General features: G+C 41.2%; 1 protein-coding gene across 2 annotated transcripts in view; it reads right to left on the bottom strand.

Moving 5' to 3' along the window:
- FSTL5 (follistatin like 5) overlaps positions 1-23,812 on the bottom strand; it is a 913,616-nt gene that overhangs the window by 354,165 nt on the left and 535,639 nt on the right. For both annotated transcript variants that reach the window (XM_068278842.1, XM_068278843.1), the window contains exon 6: positions 13,991-14,111. In XM_068278842.1, the coding sequence (XP_068134943.1) occupies positions 13,991-14,111 (121 nt within the window). The remainder of the gene's footprint in view (positions 1-13,990; positions 14,112-23,812) is intronic.

Raw genomic sequence — 23,812 nt, 5'->3', positions numbered from 1 at the left:
TGCCAATTAAAGTGGACAGGCTATCAATACAATATGAAAATAATTGCAGTTTGCAAGCAAATAGCCAATCAAATGGACAGGAAGTTCATTTGAGGCCCAAATCCAGGTTGTATACAATTTAGAACTAATTTGCATACAAGTCAGAATTATTTGCATTTTATTGGCCATCTCTGTTCATTAACATGAGACGCTCAAATCAGTTCCTGGAGTAAAATGGAAGGTCCAGCAGCAATCTGAATATCTTTACCTATAGTTAAATACTCAAGTATCAAAAATCCTACCCCCGGCCCTTACACACACACCCACACACACTCACACCCACACAAAGAAAAAACATACTTACGGACCCCTTGGCTTGTGTAAGATCTTTCTGACTGGTATATGTTATAGTCACAAAGCCCTGCCTGTCCACAGTGCCTTCTGAAGGAGGGATATTGTTCATGCACCACCCCTTCCCCTTTGCCTTACTCTGTAACTGTTGCTGCCTCTATTCTCCTCTCCCATTCTGTGCTATGTCAGGGTAGCTGACTACAGTGTATGGAGTCGTAGCAGCGTCAACAGACATAGTGCAATGTGGTGTCGTGTTTTGTATGGGAATGTTTCCTAATTTCAAATCTATGGAGAAAAGTATGGCCTGGAGGACCGATATTTAGGCAGCAAACGTAGACATCAATCATTGCAGAAAGGTTCTAGGGGTTCTGTTTAGAAAGGGGTACATGTGACTCTCAAAGTTAAGGACTCTACAGGTGAGTGTGAGGAGGATTGGGCTGTGGGGAGATTTCAAATCAACTCCAGGCAGCTAAAACATAGTGATGATGATGTTATCCATTCAATCGTGTCCGACTCTTGGCGATTCTATGGGCTAGCTCTCTCCATGCTGTCCGATCTTGTACCATTTCTGCCAGTTGCCTTAAGCTAAATCCTGTGTCAGCTTTGATGGTGTCAAGCCAACGCGTTCTCTGGTGGCCTTGTCGCCTTTTGCCACTGATCAGTCTTAGCATTGTCTTTGCTTTTCATACTTGGTTCATGCTTACCAGCGCGTTTCTGCTGAGGGTTATCCGACTTTTTATTTCATGACTACAATCACCATTTTGATCGATCTGAGAGCCGAGGAAGGTGAATTCCTGCACACACTGCACTATTTTTATTGTCAACTGCTATCTTAATATTGCCGTCATCTACTGTTGTCATGATCGTGGTCTTTTTGATATTCAGGTGGAGGGCAACCTTTGCACTTTCATCTTTGATTCGATTAATCAGATGCTGCAGACCATCTGTCATTTCTGAGAGAAGAGTTGTGTCATCAGCATACCGAAGGTTACTCATGTTCTGTCCACCAATTTTCACGCCAATTTCTTTTTCCTCAAGATCCAATTTTCTCATGATCACTTCTGCGTAAAGATTACACAGGAAGGGGGATAGGATACAATCTTGCCTCACACCATTACCAATTTTTAGCCAATCCATGTCTCCACATGGTGTTCGCACTGTTGCTTCATAACATAAAAACATAGTACTGTCCCTGTAATGAACTATTAGACCACTAACCTTTAAATTGATCTAAGAATGTACCTCAGAAAACTATGAGAAAGGTGATAACTGGCTACAGCTAGCATAGAAGTGTGTTTTGATTTGTGGTAGAGCTTTCACACAGAGAGGAGATGATTAAATGCACTGATAGGTGGGTTGGAAACAGCTAACTCTACTGCTTAGACATGTATTCTACATAGGATACGCAGGGATAAGAGGCACATTAGCAAAAACATTTTTTTATTATTTTTTTATAGAAAGACTAGTGGTCTGGCATCATTTATAAGACTCTGCAAAAGCTTATTTAAAACTCATAACTGGAGTGTTAAATAAACATGTTCTGGAAAAAAGTAATTTCCCATCTGAGCCACCTGATCCAGTTGTGCTGTAACCTCCATAGAATGCTTCAGCTCTGGGCTCAGATCAGACATGGGTATTTCTGCACAGGAATACAGGGATAAGGGGACAATTACTAGGTGTTTTTCATATAGTTTATGGAAATGCTTGTCATGTTTTAAAAGCCAGTCTTCATTTATAGCTGCTATGCAAATCGCATTTAAAGGATAACTGAACCAATTACACAAAGTTCAATTGCCATTTTAGTTTGATCTTTCCTGCTATAAACCTTATAGCAGCCCTTACCCGCAAGCTGCTCATTGTTTCACCACTTCTTCATCAAAACCAATGCATCTTGTTGACAGCTTGGCGCCGTTAGCTGCTGCAGTGTATGGCAAAGTAAGGGTGATAGCGGGGTAATATATATTCCCCTGCCTGTAACATAATCATCAGTGACAAATTGTCCACATATATTTTCCATTGCAATTGCTGCTGGGCTTAAATGCAATGGGAACAATGATGTTTCATCAGTAGCTAAAATGTTATGGTTGGGCAATGCCTATTCTGCCCTAGCAAGCTCAGCTATTATTATAAGTGCAAACAGGTGATTTGCAGCTAGAGATGATCTTGTTAGTACAAGAACTGCTGTGACCCTAATGATATCTTCAGTCTACCTCATAGACTGTAACAGTACACCAAAGAGGTAAGGCTTGAGATGAGTTTCCTTATTACCATCAATGCCCATCAATGCCTTCTACTAACGTTGGTCAGAGACCTGGTTTTAAACACTGGTTATATCATAATAACGACAACAATATTAACCACTTTACCCCCAGCGGTACGAATTTCTCCGCCCCTTTTTTCCCTCCTAAAAAACCAGGGACGGAGAAATCCGTACCTTCCGTGCTACCGCCGCAGTCCGCGCTCCCGCCGCTCGTGCGCGCGCACCCGCCGCTCGTGCACGTCGCCGCCCGCTCGCCCGGAGATCAATGAACGGGAAAATCCAGTCCTGTTCGTTGATCTAGCCCCCGCAATGATCTGCTGCTTCTTTCAGAAACAGCGAGATCATTGTGCGTCTCCCAGCCTCCTACTGCTTCCTGTAAGCGTCCTTCCGGACGCTTACAGGTCGCATGTAAACAAACACTCTGTGGCCATCTTGTGGCCAAATAGTAAACTACACCCTAAAAGCATTTTACATATACAAACATTACATTTACACAATAAATTAACTCATTACCTCCCACACTCCCCAATTTTTTTTTTTGTTTGTAATTAAAAAAAAAAAAAATACAATAAAAAAAAAACATAAATAGTTACCTTAGGGACTGAACTTTTTAAATATTTATGTCAAGAGGGTATAACACTGTTACTTTATAAACTGCGGGCTTGTAATTAGGGATGGATGCAAAACTGAAAAAAATGCACCTTTATTTCCAAATAAAATATTGTCGCCAAACATTGTGATAGGGACATAATTTAAATGGTTTTATAACCGGGACATATGGGTTAAAACATTTCATGGGTTTTAATTACAGTAGCATGCTTTATTTAAAAACTATAATGGCCGAAATCTGAAAAATAACAATTTTTTCCCACATTTTTTCCTATTTCCCCATTCAAACACATTTAGAATAAAATAATTCTTGGCATAATGTCCCACCTAAAGAAAGCCTAATTGGTGGCGAAAAAAAACAAGATATAGTTCATTTCATTGGGATAAGTAATAATAAAGATATAGACGAATGAATGGAAGGAGCGCTGAAAGGTGAAAATTGCTCTGGTGGTCAGGGGGTAAAACCCCTCAGTGGTGAAGTGGTTAATAATAATTGAAATCCAATAATAATAAAGTAAGTGAAAATCAGATTTTGATCAGAGAGGGATCTATCTGTTAGTCAAATCTGGTGGTTATCATATATCTGTTGAAGTGCTGACAACAAATAAAATCCCATACTAAAGCCTGGGGATGACTCATTTTGCACTGTAAACAATGTTAGTGACAATTATATAAAATGATCAGGGTATCAAAATATGCATGTGTAATTAAACAAGCGTTAACCTCTTGAGGACCACAGGCTTACACCCCCCTAGTGATCACCAGGCGATTTTTTACAGCACAGCACTGTGCAGCTTTAACACTCAGTTATTAAACTTAGCAGCTAAATGAATCTTGCCTCCTTTTCTGCCGACCAACAGAGCTTTCTGTTGCTGGGATCTGATTGCTGCTGCGTTTTTTTTAAATTAATTTTATTATTTTTTTTCTAATAAATAAAGCTATTTTTTCCTCTCCCTTCCCTCCCTTCCCCCGAGATCCAATCACTATGATAGCTTCTCATAGGCATCAGTCTATGAGAGGGACGAGATTGCGTGCCACTCCTGGGGAAAGCAGAGTGACAGAGCTGTTCCCTGTACATCGCTGCGCTAGATCGCAAATACAAATAGTCGCTTTTTTAAACAGCCTGCTAGCTCCGGGTCTCGGCAAGGAATGATTGCGCATGCGCATGCGCATTCCCTGCTAATCTCCGTCCCCAGGACTTGATACCACTTGGCGTTAGGTGGTCCTGGGGGTGCCACTTTGTTACCGCCCATCGGCAATAGGCGGTCGCAGAGCAGTTAATATTGTTATTGAAAGGAGAAATTATTTGTAACCTTTCGTGTTCTCTAGCTTAAGGTTCATCTGTCCATGTTTGCACTGCTGGTCTATTTTCCTGCTTTACCAATTCTTCATCTGCAGTATATTTTGTATTAAATCAACAGTCTTAACGTGTCCTCACCTGACCGAGTGTTCTTATTTTCTGCATCAACGGATAACAATAACTAATTTTTCCTATCAGCAGTACTATAAATACAAGTACCGTAATTTATCTGAAAGAAGTTGCTTGGTGTCCATCATATATATTCTAAATCTCTACATTTGGTAAGAAAACTCAGTGCAGGTTATTGTTAACCAGTCACTTCAAATCATTTGAAGTATTTTTGTTTTCAGGACATTTAAGGACATGCACCATGACCTGACTTCTTATGAACAACATAAACAAAATCCTCATAAATTCTGAAGATTTCTGAGAAATACTCTTGGCCATTATTAAGGAAGGATTAAACTTACTGGCAAACAGCAAATACTTATATAGGAAGCATGGACACAACCTTCAAGCCAATTACACAATCACAAATCTTTCTCAGAAAAGCTCCCTCACATATTACTGTATAGCAAACATTTATCTTGTAGAGAGATAAGACTGTGAAGCTTTTAAAGGTGCAAACATGAAAGTTCTGTATTCAAACTCACTCAGGTGATATAGCCGTTATATCTCTGAACTCAATCTATAATTAATATTCCTCAGTAAATTACATAGCATCCTCTAGCTCTGATCAAATTGCAGGTGAAATCTAATTAAAATCACACAAACCACAGCTCTGCATAGTTTTGTATGCTAAAACAGTAACTCACACTAATCATTTTTGAATGCACTTTAAATTATTGTCAAGGCTTGAGATAAAAGGACGCCTGAGGTAAAAATAAACTGATGAAATAAACAGTTGTATCTATCCTCCTTTTCCTAAAAATGGCTTTTTAAAATATTCCACAGTTTTATCTTACATTTAAATCTACTTTTTATGTTGTTACTGTTTTATTGTTTTTGCTCAATGACTCGTTCATTGAAGTATGCCAGAGCTAAAATCTGAGAACTACTTTTTTATCTCTTTCCTGCTGTCAGAAGCCATTTTCCGCTAGGAAATTATTTTATAGTTGTACTTTCTTATAACTGAGGGTTACACTGTAGTCTGACCCAGTCCTGACTCAGACAGGAACTGCCACTTACATACCTGATGTTTAACTCTTTCAGGCAGAGGAATAAAAAAGGAACACAGAATAGTTATTTGTGTGCTAGGCACTGTACATACACATGTCTATCCTATCATACCTATAAATCACTATTCAGAATCAGTGTTGACTGGTCATGTATCTGCCTGCTTTTGACCCAAAAGATTCCACCCGTGTAAAATTACATGTCTACAAAAAAAAAAAAAAATTGGGGAGTTCACTTACTTGTGCTTTACAGTGCATTTCATTTGACTCCATGCTTCCCCCTTCCAAAGCTGAAAGGAGGAAGTTGCAGAATCATGTGAAATGTGTTGTGAAGCACCTGTGAATCCCCCCCCCCCCCCCCCACACACACACACACACCACCACCACTCTACTCGTAGGTTCAGTGCTGAATAGTGCTGATTTGTTCTGTTTGGGTGTATGTTTCAGAATGATGTTCAAAATTCAAACACCAACACTATTTGGAAGCCTAACCAATAGTAAAGATTGGGTAGCAGCATGGCAGGTTCAAGACCTTTTGCTGGGAAAAAGCACTGCCTTTCGTGTGTGTGTGTGTGTGTGTGTGTATGGCTGGGAGCTGAGGGACGAGTGAATGGGTGCTGATAGGTAAACGGCTGAGTGGGGAGGTGTAGGTAGCTGTCTGGATGCTGATTGGCGAGTGAATGGGTGCTTGTAGGTGTACAGCTGAGTGTGGATGTGTATGCGGGTAGCTGGGTGCTGTTGGTGAGTGAATAGGTGCTGATAAGTGTTCAGCTGAGTGCAGATGTGTAGGTGGATGGGTTGGTGCTGATAGGGGAGTGAATAGGTGCTGATAGGGTTATGGCTGACTGTGGATGTGTAGGTGGGTGGGTGGGTGCTGATGGTGAGTGAATGGGTGTTGATAAGTGCTCTGCTGAGTATAAAGGTGTAGGTGGCTGACTGGATGATAATGGGTACTGGTAAGTGTACGGTTGAGAGTAGAGTGGATGTGTAGGTAGCTGGCTGGATGCTGATAGATCAATGAGTAAGTGAGTGGGTGCTGCTAGGTGTTTGGCTAGGAGTGCAGATGTGTAGGTGGGTAGCTTGGTGCTGATAGGCTAGTAAATGGGTACTGACAAGTGTACGGCTGAGTGGGTAATTGGATGGCTGGGTGCCAACAGCTAAACGAGTGCTAGACTGGTTCTGATAGTGTACTGTGGAGTTCTGATTGGTGGCTGGATGGGGCAGCATGCACACCCTCACGCACACACAAATAGTGCACACACTGCACATACATACACATACACTACACACACATATAGGGCACACACACTGCACATACATACACATGCACTGCATTGCACATACATGCATGCAGCCATATTATTATACTACATGAGAGCACATGCCATATGGAGTGACAACGATGATATGTCACTGATACTGTTATTATAGGACATTGGACTCAGTATGAGACATCAAACTCTCAACTTCAATATGAGGCAGTGGCAGTTAGACATTGATCTGATGGATACCCCAAGGGTTTATGTGGAATCATCCACTTATACAACCCAATTCTCATCTTATATAGTGTGAAGTACTGAAGGGTAACCTAAGAGTTACTAAGCATTCCAGGAACTGATCTCCTGCAGATAAAACAACCCATCCACAGTGATTAAGGCACAGCTCAGCAGGAAACATCTATAAATTAAGCAAATAAGCAGTGTGCAGCATTTCAGTGTTTACTTGTGCAGTTATCCATCACTTATGTTTTACCTCGTGCATGACTTGGCTTGCCATTCATACTGGCTGTTTTTAATCCTCCTCCTGGTCACCTGATTTATCAGTCAGCAGCACCATCTAGAATACTGGACATTTTGTCCACACTTTAAATTTAAACTTTATTTATAATTGAATGAGCAATTTGTTACCATTGTTTAGTATGTATGCTAATCTCTGCTTTCTGAAATCAGAGCAGAGGGCTAAGGCTAACATGGTACAATACTGCTACTTTAAAGCAGAAGGATACTGTGAGAAACACTGGCTCAGTGCCACCCTCTACAGCAGTGGTCCTCAAACTAAGGCCCGTGGGCCGAATGTGGCCCCCTGTGGCATTTTTGGCTTTTTTACCGGCCCCCCACACACAAAATGTATTGCAGATGCGGTCAGCTACATCTTTAAATATTGGTGGTCTGCATATAGAATGTAGCCAGAAAGCAGTAATTCGCTGGTTTTCAAATTCCAAACCAGGTGACACTGTTGTCCAATTGGACTGCAGGTTGTCACCTGGGTATGCTTCACTGTCTGGTGCACAAAGATTTCTACATTCTTTTATGTATACTCCGGCCCCTGAGCAGTCTGAAGTGTGTTGACCCGGCCCTCGACCCAAAACGTTTGGGGACCTCTGCTCTACAGTTTTCCACCTGAATAACATGATTCAGTCAGCTTCCTTATAGGTCTGGCACTGGTTACCAGGTCTTAGTTCAACAGTGTGGGAGAAGTCCTATCTAAAGTTCAAAGATGTTAGGGCTCCAATCCATAGTGCACTCTCAGAAATTTGGACAACACTAGTATAAACAAATTATGACAGATAACAGTACCTTACTCAGAGGACTATTTAAATGAAAAAAAGAGATCCATATCCAGCAAACTGATATTTTAATAAATTAGTGAAGAATATATTCTGAAAGTTAAACTTTTAAATGAGAGCATAACTGATCCACGTTGGCCAGTGTTGAATACAGTGTTATGGTCTCATTTTTTTCTTATGTCTAATGCATTTTATCATCCACTAGAATAACATTTCTAATTGAATTAGAGTTACACGGTATTCTAGCCTAATGCAACAACTGTTACACATATGTTACAAATATCACTGGCAATAAATACAACCGAGCATCTGCATACTAATGTTCAGAAACTCAAGGCAATTTTTACCCGACTTTATTAGTATGAATTTATAATCCTCTCTTCATGGTAAAATGGACTCAGTTTTATAATGGATATCAGAGAAGTAAGAAGCAAAATGAAAGATTTGTCTATTTTTAATTTTAAACTTGAAATGGTGCATAATGGCATCTGGGAAATAAGAGTGGCCTTCCCAAATATCCATCACCTTTCTTTGTTTTCAATCATTCATCACTGAATACAACAGCATTTTTTTATTGCTTATCAACTAAAGGTGATCAATGACATGATAATAATATTTCCTTGCATTCCATTTCATGTAAATTATATGCAGCTTGAAATTGGATCAATCAGAATGACTTCCTGTCAATTTGTATTGGTCCAAGTACAAGCTATATGACACCTGAGATTGGAGTTTCATCCCACTTTAGAGCGTATATTAAATATTTTATAACCTATTGTTTTCTGAATTAATAAGGAAGCAGTTGAGTCTCCTAAACATTTTGACCCTTAATACTTTGGGACAAGCAAAGGTTCAATAAAGATGTCTGGATAGCTATATGGAACAATCAGCTCATTTGGTGAATTGCTAAGGTGACTTATGTATCCTTTATTAAATCATTTAGGAAGTGCATTCACCCAGATCTCAGATCAGTGACAGAAATCAAATGCACATCCCACTTTTGTTGGTCAACAGAGAGTGCAGGGCATTGTGTGGTGGTGGCATTTTCTCCTCCCTCTGATACTATTTGACAATTTTTCATTTTCCATTTCTGTGTTCTTGATCTATTTTTTTATTCTGAAATAGGGCTAAATGGTCTGCACAACTTCTATCAACTGTATCTACATTTTCGAAAAGGTGGTTTTACCATGGCAAATATAATAATAGCACTGCAAATGTTATCTTATTAATATACTAGTAATAATATTTCAAGTCCATAACAGTAATATGCTTATCCAAAAATGTTAATCTGCATATATAACATTACAAGCACAGGATACTGCACATGTATATGTACTCATAACAGCAAAAAGAATTGCATAAGTATTAATTGCAAAATTTAGTAAAGGCCCTCCTTTACCCATTGTAATAGCTTTTCATTGGTGCTATGCTGGTAAAGAACACCTCTATATGCATATAGCATACAGATAATTTTTACCAAACTGCATCTTTACTTTAAACACAATTTTTTGACACTGCAGTTGCCCTTGATAGCTCATTAGAGTACACACATAATTGCAGTATCCCTAAAGAACTGTGGCTAATTAAAAAAAGGAAACATAGTGAGGAAATCCATACAGCCAGAGAACTTGCATCCATTACATGTATTGATCATTAAATTGAAACAACACCGATGAACACCACCTCTTTATTGACTTTTTTTTTCCAGAACTGAAACAGACTGATACCTTAAAACATGATAAGACGTCAAGAAGTAGTCATGGAAATGGGATTTCCAGTTACTACATATTACCTCCTCAAAAAAGCTCTAACAGATTATTCATCTCTGCCAGAAAAATACGATTCCAGGTTTTCAGAAATGTTTGTGCTCTTTGCGTACTTAGCAGGTCTTGCTTGCCATCCCAATAATGCATTATTCTTAGCAGTTCCCAAGCATTTGATGGCATTTTCAAAGGTGTCATAACAAAGACAGTTACTGTTGTTTTCAACAGCTTTTCACGAATGAACTGCACTTGCTACTTTTTGTTCTAAGACACCTGAGATTTTCCCACAAACAGATAAAGGCACGCTAGACCCCATATTGTCAATCTGTCAAAAGTAATTAACACTTCTTTTAACAGTTTTTTTTTTTTTTTTTACAAGTTAAGCCTCCGCTCAAAATCATATGTCCCAAAAATATCCGCTAAGAAATTTACATGACAATTTAATATATGTACAACATTTTCCGAAATCTGCAGATCTTTGCTCCTGAGCAATAGATAATTAGATAGAAAGAGAGATAGATAGATAGATAGATAGATAGATAGATACTGTAGATAGATAGATAGATATTAACAGTATTAATAGTATAACACAAACACATGAACAGTGCCTGCATACTTACTAACAATAACTGCATTTTCCACATTTTTAATTGGAACATATGTAGCCACTAGCAATAGAGTTCAATGAACCCTATTAGGCAGTGTTGTAACAGTGAATGCCATTTAAAGTGGATAAGTAGAGCATGTTCTATTCAGTCAATTTGCATGGCATTTGGGAATACTGGCATATACCACCATAGTGCTGTTAAAAAAGGTTAAATGAACTCTATTAGCAGCAGGCGCCCACATCCTGTGCAAGTTGTAAAAAAATAAAGCTCCTGTCAGGAGATGCATTGGCACTCTTCACAAAATGACTGTTTATGCTTACTAGAGACATGGGGCCATATCCTATTGTAGGTGATAATACCTTGTACATGCAAGCTACTTGTCACCTGGCCATCACACAAGGATTACTGGCAAATCAAATAGCTGGTTTCACTTTTGCAATGGCTGAGCATTACTCAGGTGAAAGCCTGACCTATGCTCCCATATCTCGGGTGATGGGTAGTGAGGTTTGAGCTGTGGTGCAGTACTTCAGCACCATGGACCTGCTGGCTTGCTCCCTGGAGATGCACATGCACCCGATGTCTGCTGCAAGAGCCAACAGGCTTAACCCTCCTGGCGGTCTATTAAAAACCGCCAGGGGGCAGCGCAGCAGTTTTTTTTTTATTTTTTTTTTTTTGAAATTATGTAGCGAGCCTAGGGCTTGCTACATGATAGCCGCTGTGCAGCGGCATCCCCCCACCCGCTCCGATCACCTCCGGTGACCTGCGATCAGGAAATCCCATTCAAAGAAGGGATTTCCTGGAGGGCTTCCCCCGTCGCCATGGCGCGGCGGGTAGCGGCACGGAGCGGCAGCGGTTGGTGTGCACACGCAGCTAACAAAGTGCTAGCTGTGTGTAGCAAAAAAAAAATTATGCAAATCGGCCCAGCATGGCCTGAGAAATCCTCCTGTGTGGCTTACCCCGAGCTACGTTCGGGGTTACCGCCAGGAAGGTTAAAATCCCTTACCAACATCTGCACTGTATGCCAGGCACTGCTGGCATGTCACTCCCATCATTCTGCGCCACCCGCTGTGACTGCTACTGCTGACATCTTCTATTCTTCTTTCTTCTATGAAGCCCCAGCAGAAGCATCTTTGAATGTCCCACTGGGGCTCCCCATTTATTCACTAGGTGGCCCAATGAGAATCATCCTGAGCCAAAGGACCTGATTACCAGTGGGCCACCTAGTAGATAAATGGGGAGACCCAGTGAGCCATTCAAACAGCTGGAGCTTTACAGAAGAAAGAAGAAGCTGACAGCCAGGGCCGCCATCAGAAATGTTGGGGCCCCTCACACATCCTCAAGCCTGATGATGAAGGATACCTTAGTAGAAAATAAAATAATAATGGCAGGGCCCCTCACTCTAGTGTCAGTTGTCCCCCCCCCGATGGCTGCCCTGCTGACAGTGACCACGGCGGGTGGCGATCGGCTGGGAACAACGTGCCAGCAGTGCCAGGCATACATCATGGGTACCAGTGTGCAAGTGTCAAGGACTGGTGCGTGAGGACCCTTCAATCAAAATTTAAAGGAGAGGAAGGAGAAAATAAGTTAAAGAAGAGCTAAAGGAGAAGAAGGCCGAAGAAAGTAACATGAAAACATGAAAAATAAAGAAGAGTTTTTTCACCCTAAAAGTATATTTGTACTTTTATTCAATAAATAGGTATAGGGTAAAAATGTACCCTCTATAACTATTTACCTGGAAGGGCCAGGACATCTGGGGGTCACATTATTTAAGAGGGCTTCCAGATTCTGCATAAGACCCCCAGGATATATGTGCCCACCACCTCCTCTTGGGCACTAGGGGTGGAGAAGAGCCTCTTGTCCATGATATGGACAAAGGCTTTGTAGGAAAGGGGGAGATTTTGTCTCCCCTCTACTACAGACTCCCCATATTATGGACCATGTTGGCTGGTATGGCTAGTAAGGCAGAGCCCCACGCAGGTTTACTCAGCCATCCTGGCTTTTCCAGCCTGCATGGATAACAAGGGGTTAATGAAAGTTTAAATGGGAGGGGCCATGCCAATTTTTTATTTTATTTAAAAAAACAACATGTAGCTCTCTACACCACAGAGTCAACCTGCGTGGGGCTCCACCATACTAGCCATACCAGCCCACATAATATATTACATGGGGAACTCTGTGGGAGAGACGTGACAAAGCTTCCCCCTCTTCTACAAATAAAGTGACCCCCAGATAGCCTGCCCCTTTCAGGTAAAATAGGTATAGAGGGCTAATGTTGTAGTTATTTATTGAATAAAGGTAGAGATATACATAGGGGGGGGGGGGCTTCTGCTTTCTTCTTCTGCTTCTGCTCCTTCATTGTTTCATCTCTAATTTTTTTCTTCTTTTATTTTTTTCCCCTTCTCCTTTAAATCTTGATTGAAGAGTCTTCACCCGCCAGTCCCCACCACCTGCCTGCCAGTACCCACACACCTACTGCACGGATTATGCAGTAATGCAAGTTAATGGGCAATATAGGCAGTGTGCACGATGGGAGCGCAGTGCAATACAGTGCACATGTGCGGAATAATGGGAATCCCAGTGAAATACTTTCTGACCAGAAAGGAGTGTGTCACTAGCTGCGGACCCTATCATCACACTGTGGAGAAGGTTTACATGAAGGCTGATTTCAGTTAAACCGTTTTTTGTTTTTTTTAAACACAGTTGTCCATTAAGAGCAATATGACTTTTGATTTAACAAGTCAAACCTGTAATGTCTGGGGAAAAAAATAGTTTTACTTACCTGAGGCTTTTGGCAGTCCCCTGTGCCCGTGTAGTCTCTGAACGATCCTCCGGTCCCTGGCCATGGCAAGTCGACGGCAGCTGTGCCTGCGCAGCCCGGGCCGTGCGCTACTTTGTTCGTGCTCCCATTGCCCGGAGTGTCCTGCACAGATGCAGTATGAAAAAACCTTGTACTGCACATGCGCAGGACGCTCTCGGCAAGGGTAACACAAATAAGGACACACGTCCAGGGCTGCACTGAGCTGATAACCAAACTGAGCCACAGCGGGGGACCGGAGGACCATTCAGAGACGGCGCGGGCACAGGGAGGCTGCCGAGGGCTGGCAGAAGCCTGGAATGTGAAACTCTTTTTTTTTCAGACATTGCAGGTTTCCTTTAATGCTATACATATATAAGCCAACCATACATATATCTCCAACCATAACATACCATGCTTAACCTTTCAAAATATGGAAGAATAAAGGTATAGTCATACTGACAGCTGGACAGCTGGATAATTTCTATTCTGTTACATAAAATCAGCTTAAGCCAATGTTCATTTCCATGTATCCTTGACATCCATAAAACATATCTGCAGAGTGTACATTTGCAGAGTACTTACTAAATGCTCTGTAGAATTCATCCAGGGACAAATGCTTGTCACCGCTGTAATCATCATACTTCATTAGGTCATAAAGGGAACATTCACGTTGTGTTTTGCCAAAACCCTCTTGTTTAATTGCCTGCAAAAAGAAAATCACTGTCATCCTCACCATCATCTTAATGATATGGTAGAAAAACATAAAGTGAGCATATTGCATCAGAAAGAGTTTTGAATTGAAAAATAAAAAAATAAAAAAACAACAACAACAACAATGTGTTAGCACCTTGTTAAGCCTGTGAACATCTGTTCTAATTCTCAGTTTTGTGCCTTGCACCCAGAAACCATGAACTCTGTGTACCCTGCTGTACATAGTGCCATGACTTTTTCAACTTGGAACTTAGCCAATCCTGAATCATTTTCTTTTTTAATGTCAGAAGTGTTTTAATAAAAGTCAGTCTACAGCTTCCAGATCAAAGTTATTTCTATCTTAGGGCAAGCTTAAAAAAAAAGTGACAAGTGACCAGGCTATGTTTTACAAATGAGGGCTCTGCAGCTTTAACTGTGTGCTGCTGAGCCATACATGTCAGCACACATATGAACCCCCCTCTTTTCTGCCCACCAACAGAGGTTTCTGTTGGTGGGCTCTGATCACTGCTGTGTTATTTATTTGTCTTTTTTTTAAAATACATTTTACTATTTTTTACTTATTTTTATATCCCCCCTTCCTCCCCCCGCCAGCCATTACAGCGATCAGCTCTCATAGACATCAGCCTATGAGAGCTGATTGCTCTGAGCTTCCCAGGGGGATAGGTCACTAGGGCTATAGATCACAGCGCTGTACAGTGTAAATACACAGCGGTTTCGCCATCTAACAGTCTGTTAGCGGCAATCGCTATGAAGCTGGCGTGAAGCTGTCAGCAAGTAGTTAAAGAGGAACTGTTGTGAAAATCTTAAAATTTAAACACATACAAATAAGAAATACTTTTCTTCCTGAGTAAAATGAGCCCTAAATTACTTCTTCCTATGTTGCTGGCATTTACAGCAGGTAGTAGAAATCTGCCATTACCGACAGGTTTTGGGCTAGTCCATCTCTCCATAGGTCATTCTCAGCATGGCCTTTTCTCTTTACTAGATATAAGGCCCATTTAAAAATGGATGCCAGGCCTCTCCCCTTCCAAATCTCCTCCCCTCCTGCCCCTGTCGCCGCCGCTGGTCAGCACAAATGCGCACACGCCCGTGACTTGCGCGCGCACACGCCTACCCCCTGGTCCGTCCTCTCCCAAGTCCACCCATATGCCACGCATGTGCAGTACACGGAACGTGCGGACACAGGGATGGAGGACGCAGCGACACAGCGGTTTTATAGTATAGGATAAACACAGTCCCTGAAAAAGATTTATACAATGATGCTGACCAGCCCCCCTGCTCACTGTACCCTTTTTTGGCAGTTGGACGGAGCAACTGCCATTCACTAAGTGCATTTTAACAATAAAGAAATCCCTGTGAACCCCCTGAGGAGATGGGCTAGTCCAAAACCTGTCGGTTCTGTCAGATTTTTACTACCTACTGTAAGTGACAGCAACATAGGAGAAAAGTAAGTTATGGCTAATTTTATTCTGTAAGAAACATACTTCTTAATTGTGTATGTTTACATATATTTTACATTTTAAGAGTTTTGCGACAGAGGTCCTTTAAGGTACTAGCTTGTACTCTAAGCATCTGAAATCTTAAACTTGCACTGAAAGTGGACTGTAAGAGATACTGGAATATTACAAAGCTGAAACAGCAGCTGCTAAAGAAGTTACTTGGTACCCATAGCAGTACAGAGATTTCAAAGTAATACTGTCTACTGTCAGAAAACTAAGAAGTTCAGCAGCAGGGACTAATGATTCAAACGGTATTGTATGCTTACCCACAGATTTATTAACAATTCCTAAATAACAATGACATTTTAAGTGACAATGTCACATTTCCAAATTAAGCCAGTTGTAGATAGATAATTTACGGATTAAAACAGGGAAGCACAGAATCATTCTCTTTATGTATATTGACAGATACCGTATTTTTCTGACTATAAGACGCTCCGGACTATAAGACGCACCTAGATTTAGAGGGCAAAAACCAGGGAAAAAAACTAAAAACTAAATCTAGGTGCATCCATGGTCCAGGAGTGTCCTATAGACCTGGTATGGTGGCCTCTGATGGACACTGCGACCATCGTGGCTAAAGATGTTCCTCTCTGCCTGGATTAGCGGACACGGGGCTGATACAGGGACAAAGCCAGAGCGGACCTGCATTACCGATCTTACATTGATTACTGCCATGCCACCTGGGGAGATGTTAAAACTGATCGCACTGCTGCCGGGGGGCAAGCGGAAAGATGGACATTGCAGCGCCTGCTGCTATCAGCCCGGGGAGATGGAAACACTGATCGCGCCGCTGCCGGGGAATAAGCAGAAAGATGGCCATTGCAGTGGCTGCTGCTATCAGCCCGGGGAGATGGAAACACTGATTGCGGTGCTGCCGGGGGACAAGCGGAAAGATGGACATTGCAGCGGCTGCTGCTATCCACCGGGTAGATGTTAACTTAACACTGATCCCGCTGCTGCTGCTCTGGGGACAAGCTGTTCTTTGATATCCAGTGCTGAGTAGCTGCTTCCATATGTGTTCTGCTCCTTGCAATTCACCAACAAGGGACCAAAAAGTCCCTTTAAAGACTGTTCCTGCTGTTATTGTTGTTGTTGTTGTTTGTGGTCTGTCAGTTGTCCCGTGTCTGCTGTTGCAAATGCTAAAGTGTGAGCACTCAGACCTAGTCAGATCCCAAAGTGTGCTAGAACCAGCCGGAGATGTGGATCCACACTTAGCCAGATTCTGTTGATAGCTTAAAGTACTAGTTTATTGTATTATCTGTTATGACCTTCTGCTTCTGTTGACTATTCTCCTGCTTACTGACTCTGTACCTCTGCTCATCTGATTCATGTTGCCGACCTTGCCTGAACCTAACACTGAATCAGTCTTCTGTCTTTGTACCTTATCTGCCCGTACGTTGCCTACTCTGCTTGTCTGACCTTCTTGCCACACCAGTGGGCCTAGCCACTGGCGAGGGATCTGTGGCTTTGCACCTGCTCCTCAGGTGAAGCTCAACTGCAGCACTGTCTGTAAACACTTGCTCCTCAGGTGTCCCTTGGCTGCAGTGTAGTCTTAATCACCTGCTCCTCAGGTGAATATCCTTTGCAGCACTGTCTGTAACACCTGCTCCTCAGGTGTCCACTGGCTGCAGTATAGTCTTAATCACCCGCTCTTCAGGTGATGATTCTCTGTAGCTCAGTTGGTGATACCTGCTCCACAGGTGTCCACTGACTACAGTACAGCCTGACTCGCCTGCTCCTCAGGTGATCAGAGGCTGCAGTATTGTCTGAATCACCCGCTCCTCGGGAGACTTCATATTCCTCATTACTGTTGCACCAAACACTATCTCACATTGGTAGTCCTGTGTCTGGCTATACTAGCATTATTGGTGATTCTGCAGATCACCACATAATCAGGTATAGCATCTGTATTATTGGTGACACTGCAGATCACCAATAATCAGAAAATCTGTTTAGCTGACACCAATCGTTACACAAATGTATCAAATTTTTAAGTTTTTTCATACAGAAATGTTTAGGCAATAACAAAGATCCTCACTTCAAAAACAAAGCATTTCAAGCTTTAGGTTGCCTGGAGAGTTTGAAAGTGCATTTCCTCCAGTCCCACCTTAACTACTTTCATAGCTCCTAACTGTCCCTCTTTTGGAGGGAGAGTCCCTCTTTGGGAACTCAGTACCTCTGTCCCTCTTTCTTCTTCATTTGTCCATCTTTCAGGACTCATTTACAGATCTATGTAAATATATGTATTTTATCTACTGAAATATGTGTTTAATTTAATCTAATAGGACTTTAATTGACTCTCCCATCGTTTAAATGAATATATTTCTTATTTTCAAATGGTAATATGAAGGAAAATGAACCAGGATAGAAAGGACCAGTGTGGTATGAATTATAAAACAACAACATATTTTTCTTATACAATCTTTATGGTATGCGTGACTAAGGGTATGCTGTGGGCGTGATCAGGGGTGTGGTATGGGTGTGACTTAAGCGTCCCTCTTTCTTATCTCAATAAGTTGGGAGGTATGTAATTTTTGGAAAAATAGGGAGCTGTGAGTGAGGAACAAGGTGAATGATTCCACCAAGGCATTACAGAGATGGAAAGGAGACACCAGGGAAAATGGAGCCTTACAATGATGGCAGACTACTGCTGGATGCTTCAGAGAGACATTCCAGATGCTACTCACAAGCATAAATGCACCAAGAGGCGCCTCACAGAAGAAGATTCAAATTTAGTGTGTGTAGGTGAACTCGTTTCAGTTCAAAATAGGACTTTCATGAAAAAAATGTAATAAAATTTTAATTTTATAAGTCTATTTCCATTTATTTTGAGGTATTGCCTTAGGTAACAGAGTTACATAAATTGTCAGGAAACGTGATGTCCTATGACAAAATGGAGGTCATTTTAGGATTCAGCTCACCAAAAAACATAAAGATTAGGTGGAATGACCAAAACAGCTTTTTTGCAGACCTGTGATATTTTCAGTATTTTTCTCATTTATTAGGGGCTTAAATAATTGAGGGCCATATGCAATTCCCTTTTTCACCTAAGTTTTCTCCTATGAGGAAAATTGTCATCTTTGATTTAAAATAACATTTTAGCACTCTGCAATGAAAAAAGGTAGGTAAAAAATACTATCAAAATTATTTTGAGTATGTTTTTGCTTGCTGATGGTTTAAAAGACAATTTATTGACAAGTTTAAAAATTATCTCCTAGGAGAAAACTCAGGTGAAAAAGTGAATTGCATATGGGCCACAGGGCCATATGCAATTCACTTTTTCACCTGAGTTTTCTCCTAGGAGATAATTTTTCATCTTTGATTTTAAATAACTTTCCAGTACTTTTCAACTAAAAAAGCACCAAAAAGTTGGTGGAAAAGTACTATCAAAATTATTTTAATAATTCTCTTGCCTTCTGGGGGCTTAAAAGGCATTTTATCGACAAGTTTAAAAATATCACCTAGGAGAAAACACAGGTGAAAGAGTGAATTGCATATGGCCCACAGTGTGAAAATATAGCATGTGAGAAAATTCAGGAGAAACAGGAGTAAAGGTAATTGAATAACGGCCATAGTATTATGAGTCACTACTTGAGGGTGAGAAATATTGATCAACAAAGTAGTCACTAGTGTGCTCACACCATTTTCATGAAATTTCTGACCCTTCTGCAACATTTCAGCAAATCAGTCTGGAAAAAATTGCATTTAAAGCGGAACTGACGATAGATTAAAGACACGCTGTTTCACTTACCTGGGGCTTCTGCAAATCCCCAGCAGCCGTCCTGTCCCACGCTGGTTCTCAACGAGCCTCTGTTCTCCCGCCAGCAGCTACTTTTGGTTTTGCCACTGGGCCACTGCGCCTGCATGGCTCTAGCCATGTTTATCCTCTCTTCACATTCCAGTACGCAATAGCGCAATTGCAGACATGAACGAGTAGAAAGGATACACTTGGCAGGGCTGCGCTGGCCTCGACTTACAAGTCGAGAAGCAGAATGGAGCAACAGCGGTAGAATGGAGGCTCGTGGAGGACCGGCGCAGGACAGAACAGCTGCTGGGGGCTTGTTGCCCAGTAAAGCAAAAGTTTTGCTTTTACTGATAAAACCAAAAAAAAAAGTATCATCCGGATTCAAAACTTCTTGCAATTAAAATATTGAGTGCTTTCTGCAAATCTTAAAAACTAAGCACTATCATGCCAAATTAAATTACTTTCAGTAACTAATAACCATTACTAGTGATATTTTTCCTTATGCATTAGGATGTTAGGTGGAAAAATTTGTGACAGTTCACATATCTTACCAGCAAAGAAGTCTTTCTATCAAGTTAATGGCGGGTTTGTCACATTTATTTTGTCTTTCCAATTAAAACCAACTAGCCTCCTGTTTACTTTTGTTATGAAGCTCAGGAGTTTAATTAGAGGGTGAGGACATTCAGCAATTTATTACATCAATGTATCATCAGTTATTACTTTTCTAACCAGCTCATGCAGCATACAGATTTTAAAGAATTTTTAGTCACTGTTGTATCCACTATGATTTGAATAAAAGATGTATCGTGAAACTACTGACACATCTGATGCTAACTCTGCTCTGTAGGATCCCACTTCAAATAACTGTTTGAGTCTGATCACCTAATGACCCACAGAAGCCCTTTGCTCATTAGAATAAAACAAGTTGGCAACCAGAAATATGGTGCTGTGCTAAGGAGGCTCTCATCAATGGTATTTTAAGTATTCTTAAAGAACATGAACATTAGTAATTCTAGTACTCTTAAAGGAAACCTGTGATCAGAAGAATATAATGCAATATGTGCGCTGGACGGAGCACATATTGCATCATGAAAGGAAAAAAAAATTCAATCTAACACAAAAAAAATGTGAAAATGATAGTTTATTGCATGCTGGTCTGAACTCCGCCATGGCAGACTATAACGACCGCCATGGCCAAGAATTGAGTGTCAGGCCAGCATGTGTACAGCAGCTGTACAATGATCACTAGGGGCCCTTTTCCACTACAAGCACAATCGCAATCACGCTGCACTTGCGGTCGCACATGCTGTGTTTTCCTCTTGCTGCTGATGGACCATATAGCCGTCGGGAATGGGGCGTGATCGAATCATCCAAGCTAACAATTGCATTCTGTGGAAAAAAATGGTGTGCACTAATGGGAAATGGACACCACAATTTACATATTATCATTGTAACCTTATTTATTGTCCAGCGCTGCATAATATGTTGGTGCTATATAATTCCAATAAATAATAATGACACACATTGGTAGACACCAACACATAGACAGAATGGCTGCTATAATACAGAATGGAGACACCGAGAGCCCAATATAGTGTAGTATGTACTGGTAAGTGGTTATAAAAGGTAAGTATGTATTTATACTCTCAAACATGGGTTATTATCCAGGTAACCACTGTAGCAGCAGGTGAGGAGATTAGACCTGTCCCCACTCAGGATTAAGTAGTCGCTCTCTGTAGATAGGAAAAAAGGGCAACACCCCTCCACCAAGCGTGGACTCAGGAACTGTATAAGCAGACAGAGGCACCAAAAGGATAAAATATTCTAAAATGTTTAAAATGAGAGGAGGCAGAGGTGGACTTACCTCCTCCAAGCAGACACACACGAGTATTGTGTATATTCAAAAGTAACAAAAATGTATTTACATACTCCAGAAAGTGCAAGCTATAAGCTAGACCTTTACAGCCAATGCTTAAAACACTTGTCCAGAAAGGAATTACAAAAATGTACCACTGCTGTAAACTATTAACTGAGAAAAGGTTTCATGGTCTTAGTTAGAACATTCAGAGATTCAGCTTAATGATTTTTAGACATCATTTATTAAGGGAACATGATGCACCATTGTTTGCATCAGTATAAAATAATGAGGAATTAAAGCTAGATAAAAAATAAAAAATAAAATATTATTCAATTTTAGTATTTACAGTAAATAATCTTATTACACCCTTTTGTAAAAAAAAAAAAACCCACTGAGCTGCTGGACCACCGTACTTTATCAATATAAAACAATACAATAAAGTATATTTTAGTTGTCTCATTCCCATTGCCCCAAGCTATGTATGTTTTTTTTTTTGGGGGGGGGGGTTAAATTAAAATGTAACCTCCTTAGGACCACGGTATTAACCCCTTAGCCCCCCCCCCCTCCCCAGTGACCAGGCCCTTTTTTACCAGTTAGGCCACTGCCGCTTTAAGGGCTCACTGCAGCGCCCGTAAAACTCAGCAAACAAGTCACGACCCCTTTTCTGCCCACCATCAGAGCTCTCTGTTGGTGGGCTGTTATCACTCCCCAAATGTTTATTTATTTTTTTATAAATATTTAATTGTTTTTTTTTAATAAAGTAATTTTTAAATGATTTTCTTCCTCAGACCTCCCTCCCTTTCTCCCCCCGCCAGCCAACCAGTGCGATCGACTGTCATAGACTTCAGCCTATGACAGCGGATCGCTTCCCTGCCGCCCAGGGGGACAGCCGTGTCACATGGCTGTCCCCAGTACAATGCTTCCATGGATCGCAGCTTTGTGCACAGTAAATAGACGTCGGTCTTGCCATCTAACAGTCTCCTAACGGCGATCGCCACTGGGAGACTGATAACGGAGCAGAGCTTCATCATCCAAGTGGGGATGCGCGCACATCACATCGGCATGCACGATCTCCTGCAAAACCCCGCCCCAGTACTTCACACCAATAGGCGTGGAGTGGTCCTGGGGCTGCCGCCGTGTTCACATCAATTGACGTTACATGGTCGGCAAGGGATTAAATATTTCCTTGCTTGCTGGGTGCTTAAAAGATATTTTATTTATATAGTGTAAAAAATTTCCTGTGAGAAAACTCAGGAGAAAAGTTAACTGGATATGGGCTGTAGTGTCTATTTTTAGGTGCCTAGAATTTTTGGCTCATATCAGGACATAACAAGGATTGGTGAAAGACTGGTGAATCAGCGTTTGTGCTGTTGCTCCACTTATCCAACTTATGTATGGATTTATTTTAAAAAAAATCTTGCTATATGTGCAAGCACATGACTCCAATCACACATCCATCAATTTGCTAACTTCAACTATTTTATTTATCATTTACCAATTCTTGCTTGTAGGAGACACATTCAGGTCAGGTTTGTTTCGTTGTTACTGTCTAGCAAAGCTTTCCACTTAGTAAATCAACCCACTGTTTCAGGGTACTAGTGAGCAAATTGTAATTCTATCAAAGCAGTCAGCTGTTATGGTTAACATAAAATGAAGCTATAGATTTAGTATTCAAATGTTTGTTTTAAAAATGTTTTCCTTTCTGCATGCCAACTTCCTTTTTATGTCTAGCTTCTATTAGAGAATATTTTTCAGCGATTCCTTTGGAAATTATGTTTATACCTCCAGGAGAACTGAAAAGTCTTTTTATGCATCTGTCCTCTGATAATTGTAACAATTTCAATCAACATTTCTGAGACGTCTAAAGATTTCAAAATATCTAAAATCCAGAATCTGTATTCTTTCACAGACTATGAAAATATGGCACATAAATAATTCACATGTGATGTGATGTATGAGCTGCTCTCATGGTTTTTATTTGTGTTATGTATTTTATTTATTTTCCAGGTTTGTCATTATAGTGCAGTGCTTACATGCAGCCATGGCCGGATTTCTGGCAAGGCCACATAGGCCATGGCCTAGGGCACCAGATAAACAAAGGGCGGCCGGCAGACAGTGGGCATTATTTGCAGGGCATTATTTGCAAGTGTCCAAACAAATGAAAGTGGTCAGGATAACTGCACTATTAGTACCAGCTGGCATCTGCCTGTGCTGTGCTACAGGCAGCTGCAGTCCGTTAACCAAACTTTTGTGAACAGTGTGTGACTAGCAAAAAGCCAGACCTTGTCCAATGACATAGCAGCAGCTCCAGGCAGTTATAGAAGGCTGGGTCTCACACACTTGGTGTGGGGGATGAAAGGACCAGGGGCAGCACCAGCAAATAGTACAGAATACAGAAGGCAGCCTCTCACAGTACCCATTTCTTAATTATTGATTGGCCAGCGCTGTTACCCTGGAGACAGCAGTGGGTACAGGACTCACTTTTACGTGTTGCTGACCCTACCCAATGTCCAATTGTGAGCCACTTTTGATTATGTGTGTGTGGTGGAAGGTTCCCACCACGCCCATCACCTGTAGATCGCTTGATT

The sequence above is a fragment of the Hyperolius riggenbachi genome, chromosome 1 (assembly GCF_040937935.1).
Source record: "Hyperolius riggenbachi isolate aHypRig1 chromosome 1, aHypRig1.pri, whole genome shotgun sequence".
NCBI lineage: Eukaryota > Metazoa > Chordata > Amphibia > Anura > Hyperoliidae > Hyperolius > Hyperolius riggenbachi.
This window is presented reverse-complemented; position numbering and strand designations above follow the sequence as displayed.